Here is a 6,000-nt window from a genome sequence, read left to right on the forward strand (position 1 = left end):
GCACCGGTTGTCTATCGTCTTGGCTGCCCTCTTCTGCAAACCCTTGTCAGATTAGTTTAAGGTTCTGCGCGCCAGTGTTAGACAGTGGAGGTGAGAAAAGACCAGAACAAAGCAGGAGACCGACACAAGAAGCTGGAGCAACTCAGCGTCTCTGGGGAGAAGGAATGGGTGACGTTGCGGGTCGAGTCCCTTCTACACAGCACGGAGCCATCAGCAGATGGCCGGGGGGGTGGTGGGGACTGTCGTTGGCCGGGGTGGGGGAGGGGCGATGAGATGTCCCGCTTTAAGAATAAGGGGTCGGCCATTTAGAACTGAGATGAGGAAGAACCTTTTCAGTCAGAGAGTTGTGAATCTGTGGAATTCTCTGCCTCAGGAGAGCTGGATAGAGCTCTTAAGGATAGCGGAGTCAGGGGGTATGGGGAGAGGGCAGGAACGGGGTACTGATTGAGAATGATCAGCCATGATCACATTGAATGGCGGTGTGTACAGGCTCGAAGGGCCGAATGGCCTCCTCCTGCACCGGTTGTCTATTGACCCCGTGCCTCTGTTCCACCAGCACGGCCCCCTGTGGGGACGGGGCCCTTTTCGACAAGTCGTGCAGCGAGCCGCCCACCATGGAGGGCGATGAGTCGCACCACCCGCTCTTCGAGAACCCGAAGCAGGGCAAGCTGCGCACCAAGGTGGAGAACGGTGAGTGTCCGCCCCAATGCCCACGTGGCCAACCTTGCCCCCCCTCGCCGACCAGTCTCCCCCCCCCCCGCGCTGACCAACTACTTCCCCCCCCCGCGCTGACCAACTCCTTCACCCCCCCCGTGCTGACCAACTCCTTCATCCCCCCCGCACTGACCAACTCCTTCACCCCACCACCCCCCCCCCGCGCTGACCAACTCCTCCACCCCTCCCCCCCCCGCACTGACCAACTCCTTCACCCCACCCCCCCGCACTGACCAACTCCTCCACCCCTCCCCCCCCCCGCACTGACCAACTCCTTCACCCCACCCCCCCGCACTGACCAACTCCTCCACCCCTCCCCCCCCGCGCTGACCAACTCCTCCCCCCCCGCACTGACCAACTCCTTCACCCCACCCCCCGCGCTGACCAACTCCTCCACCCCTCCCCCCCCGCACTGACCAACTCCTTCACCCCACCCCCCGCGCTGACCAACTCCTTCACCCCACCCCCGCGCTGACCAACTCCTCCACCCCTCCCCGCGCTGACCAACTCCTTCCCCCCGCGCTGACCAACTCCTTCACCCCACCCCCCCCGCGCTGACCAACTCCTCCACCCCCCCCCCCGCGCTGACCAACTCCTTCACCCCGCGCCGACCAACTCCTCCACCCCCTCGCCTTCCCGCCCCTCATTGACCAACTCCTTCATCCCACCCCTCCCCCGCGCTGACCAACTCCTTCACCCCCCCCCTGCGCTGACCAACTCCTTCACCCCCCCTGCGCTGACCAACTCCTTCACCCCTCCCCCCCCCCCCCCCCGCTGACCAACTCCTTCACCCCTCCCCCCCCCTGCGCTGACCAACTCCTTCACCCCTCCCCCCCCCCGCGCTGACCAACTCCTTCACCCCTCCCTCCCCCCCCCCCCCCCCCCCACCGCCGGCCAACCTGCTGGACTTCTATCTACCTCTTTGGCCCACATCCCTTCAAACCCGTCCTATCCATGTACCTGTCTAACTGTTTGTTAAACGTTGGGATAGTCCCAGCCTCAACTACCTCCTCCGCAGCTCGTTCCATACACCCACCACCCTCTGTGTGGAAAAGTTACCCCTCGGATTCCTGTTAAATCTTTTCCCCTTCACCTTGAACCCGTGTCCACCGGTCCTCGATTCCCCGACTCTGGGCATGATACTCTGTGCATCTACCAGGTAGAAGAAGGAACTGCAGATGCTGGTTTACATCGAAGGAAGACCCAAAATGCTGGAGTAACTCAGCGGGTCAGGCAGCGTCTTTGGAGAGAAGGAATGGGCGACGTTTCGGGTCGAGACCTTTCAGACTGATTTGTCACCCCCCCCATTCCTTCTCTCCAGAGATGCTGCCTGACCCTCTGAGTTACTCCAGCACTTTGTGTCTGCCTTTGATTTAACCCCAGCGTCTGCAGTTCCTTCCCGCCCGTGTGTCTGAGGAAAGACATTCTTGCCATAGAGGGAGTACAGAGAAGGTTCACCAGATTGATCCCTGGGATGGCAGGACTTTCATATGAAGAAAGACTGGATAGACTCGGCTTGTACTCGCTGGGATTTAGAAGATTGAGGGGGGATCTTATAGAAACTTACAAAATTCTTAAGGGGTTGGACAGGCTAGATGCAGGAAGATTGTTCCCGATGTTGGGGAAATCCAGAACAAGGGGGTCACAGTTTAAGGATAAGGGGAAGTCTTTTAGGACCGAGATGAGAATGTTTTTTTTCACACAGAGAGTGGTGAATCTGTGGAATTCTCTGCCACAGAAGGTAGTTGAGGCCAGTTCATTGGCTATATTTAAGAGGGAGTTAGATGTGGCCCTTGTGGCTAAAGGGATCAGGGGGTATGGAGAGAAGGCAGGTAAGGGATACTGAGTTGGATGATCAGCCATGATCATATTGAATGGCGGTGCGTACAGGCTCGAAGGGCCGAATGGCCTACTCCTGCAGCTGTTTTCTATATTTCTATGTGTTGTCTTTCGCTGACTGGTTACCGATCCTCGGGTGCACGCGTCAAACTAAACTGAACTGAACTGAACCAACCCGCAGGTGAGGGGACAATCCCGGTGGAGTCGAGCGACATCGAGCCCACGTGGGATGGCATTCAGCACGGAGAGAGACTGCGCACCATGTCCTGCAGTGACAAGATCCTCCGCTGGAACGTGCTGGGCCTCCAGGGAGCCCTCCTCTCGCACTTCATCCACCCCGTCTATCTCAGCTCCATCACCCTGGGTAAGCACCGGGATAAACCCCTGCGATTGCGGGACTGTCGTACGAGGAAAGACTGGGCTTGTGTTCACTGAGTGTAGAAGGATGAGGGGGGGGGGGGTCTTATCTTATAAATAAACAAGCTAGATGCAGCAAAAATGTTCCCAATGTTGGGGGAGTCCAGAACCAGGGGCCACACATGCAGTCTAAGAATAAAGTGTTCCCAATGTTGGGGGAGTCCAGAACCAGGGGCCGCACACACAGTCTAAGAGTAAAATGTTCCCAATGTTGGGGAGTCCAGAACCAGGGGCCGCACAGTCTAAGAATAAAATGTTCCCAATGTTGGGGGAGTCCAGAACCAGGGGCCACACAGTCTTAGAATAAAATGTTCCCAATGTTGGGGGAGCCCAGAACCAGGGGCCACACAGTCTAAGAATAGAGGGGAGGGCCATTTAAAACTGAGGTGAGGAGAAACTTTTCCACCAGAGAGTTGTGAATTTGTGGAATTCTCTGCCACAGAGGGCAGTGGAGGCCAAATCACTGGATGGATTTAAAAGAGAGAGTTAGATAGAGCTCTAGGGGCTAGCGCAATCAAGGGATATGGGGAGAAGGCAGGCACGGGTTACTGATTGTGGATGATCAGCCGCGATCACAATGAATGGCGGTGCTGGCTCGAAAGGCCAAATGTCCGCCTCCTGCACCTATTTTCTATGGGAAAGGACAATAAGTTGCAGCAAAAACGTTCCCCGTTTAAGCGGGGTCCAGAACCAGGGCTCACAGTTTAACCATAAAGGGCTGGTTGGCGTGGACTTTGTGGGCCGAAGGGCCTGTTTCCGCCCTGTATCTCTAAAATAAAGTAAGATCAGACGAAGATGAGAATGAGCTGAGGAACCCGAAAGAATGGGTCGACTGGGCTTGTGTTCACTAGAATTTAGGATGAGAGGGGATGTTATAGAAACACGTAAAATTCTTAAGGGATTGGACAGGCCACATGCAGAAAAAATGCTCCCCATGTTGGGGGAGTCCAGAACCAGGGGCCACAGTTTAAGAATAAGGGGTCGGCCATTTAGGACTGAGATGAGGAAAAACTTTTTCACCCAGAGAGTTGAGAATCTGTGGAATTCTCTGCCTCAGAAGGCCGTGGAGGCCAATTCTCTGGAAGTTTTCAAGAGGGAGTGGGGGAAAAATCATCAAAGATAGACACAAAAAGCTGGAGTCTCAGCGGGTCAGGTAGCATCTGTGGAGAACATGGACAAGTGACGTTTCACAGAGTGCTGGAGTAACTCAGCGGGTCAGGCAGCATCTGTGGAGAACATGGATAGGTGACGTTTCACAGAGTGCTGGAGTAACTCAGCGGGTCAGGCAGCATCTGTGGAGAGAAGGAATGGGTGACGTTTCGGGTCGAGGCCCTTCTTCAGACTGATGTCAGGGGAGGGGGTGGAATGGCGTCTCTCGGCCCGGGTAACCGTCTCTGTGCTTCCCCCCTCAGGCTACCTGTACAGCCACGGGCATCTGGCGCGAGCTGTCTGCTGCCGTATGTCCCGCGACGGAGACGAGCTTCGGGCAGCTCTGCCTTACCCCTACGTCCTCAATCACCCCCTGGTACGAGGCATCTGTCCACGTAACACTGTAATATAGGATCCCAGCACCCCACTCCCACCCCCTCGCTCTCCCCTCCTTGATCTCACCCCCCCCTCGATCTCACCCCCCCCCCCCTCGATCTCACCCCCCCCCCCTCGATCTCACCCCCCCCTCGATCTCGCCCCCCCCCTCGATCTCGCCCCCCCCCTCGATCTCTCGCCCCCCCCTCGATCTCGCCCGCCTCGCCCCCCCTCGATCTCGCCCCCCCCTCGATCTCGCCCCCCTCTCGATCTCGCCCCTCTTGCCCCCCCCTCGATCTCGCCCCTCCCCTCGATCTCGCCCCTCCCCTCGATCTCGCCCCTCCCCTCGATCTCACCCCCCCCTCGATCTCTCCCCCCTCGATCTCTCCCCCCTCGATCTCTCCCCCCCTCGATCTCTCCCCCCTCGATCTCTCCCCCCCTCGATCTCTCCCCCCCTCGATCTCTCCCCCCCTCGATCTCTCCCCCCCTCGATCTCTCCCCCCCTCGATCTCTCCCCCCTCGATCTCTCCCCCCCTCGATCTCTCCCCCCCTCGATCTCTCCCCCCCTCGATCTCTCCCCCCCTCGATCTCTCCCCCCCTCGATCTCTCTCCCCCCTCGATCTCTCTCCCCCCTCGATCTCTCTCCCCCCTCGATCTCTCTCCCCCCCTCGATCTCTTTCCCCCCTCGATCTCGCTCTCCCACCCCCCCCTCGATCTCCCCCCCCCCCCCTCGATGTCCCCCCCATCTCTCTCCACCCCCCCCCCCCCCCTTCGCTCTGGGTCTGACGCTGGCTGTGTTTGCAGATCGGCCGGGTGAGTGTGTACGACTCGACGAGGCAGACGGGCAAGACGAAGGAGTCGAGCGTTAACTGGTCGCTGCCGGACGGGGCCGAGGTGGAGATCCTGGACGGGACCAAGGGCACAGTTGACGGGTAACTTTTTGACGGCTGCCCGGTTAGGGGGGGGGGGGGGGGCCGGGCCGGGGTCTCGCTCACACTAGAGGCACAGCGGGTAGAGACAGCGCCACACACTCGGTTCCACCCCAACCTCGGCTGCTGGCTGCCTGTGTGGAGTTTGCACGTTCTCCCCGTGACCGCGTGGGTTTCCTCCAGGTGCTCCGGTTTCCTCCCTCATCCCAGAGACGTGCGGCCTTGTGGGTTAATTGGTGTTGGGAGTGGATGAGAAAGTGGGATAACAGAATTAGTGTAGGAAGAAAAACTGCAGGTGCTGGTTAAAATCGAAGGCAGACTCAAAATGCTGGAGTAACTCAGGGGGCCAGGCAGCATCTTGGGAGAGAAGGAACTCCACCCATAGAATTGGTGTGAACGGGCGATCGATGGTCGGTGTGGGCCGAAGGGCCTGACACTCCAGTCTAGATGGGACATGTTGCTCGGTACGGACATTGCGGGCCGAAGGGCCTGTTCCCACATTGCTTTACTGCAATGTAGATTGTGCAGGAGGTAACTGCAGAGGCTGGTTTACACCAAAGGTAAATGCTGGAGCAAC

General features: G+C 58.4%; 1 protein-coding gene across 8 annotated transcripts in view; it reads left to right on the forward strand.

The window, feature by feature from the left end:
• adar (adenosine deaminase RNA specific) overlaps positions 1 to 6,000 on the forward strand; it is a 57,384-nt gene that overhangs the window by 47,940 nt on the left and 3,444 nt on the right. For all 8 annotated transcript variants that reach the window (XM_078432003.1, XM_078432007.1, XM_078432001.1 and 5 more), the window contains 4 exons: positions 557 to 690; positions 2,735 to 2,917; positions 4,383 to 4,495; positions 5,299 to 5,426. In XM_078432003.1, the coding sequence (XP_078288129.1) occupies positions 557 to 690; positions 2,735 to 2,917; positions 4,383 to 4,495; positions 5,299 to 5,426 (558 nt within the window). The remainder of the gene's footprint in view (positions 1 to 556; positions 691 to 2,734; positions 2,918 to 4,382; positions 4,496 to 5,298; positions 5,427 to 6,000) is intronic.

This window comes from Rhinoraja longicauda, chromosome 44 (assembly GCF_053455715.1).
Source record: "Rhinoraja longicauda isolate Sanriku21f chromosome 44, sRhiLon1.1, whole genome shotgun sequence".
Taxonomy (NCBI): Eukaryota; Metazoa; Chordata; class Chondrichthyes; order Rajiformes; family Arhynchobatidae; genus Rhinoraja; species Rhinoraja longicauda.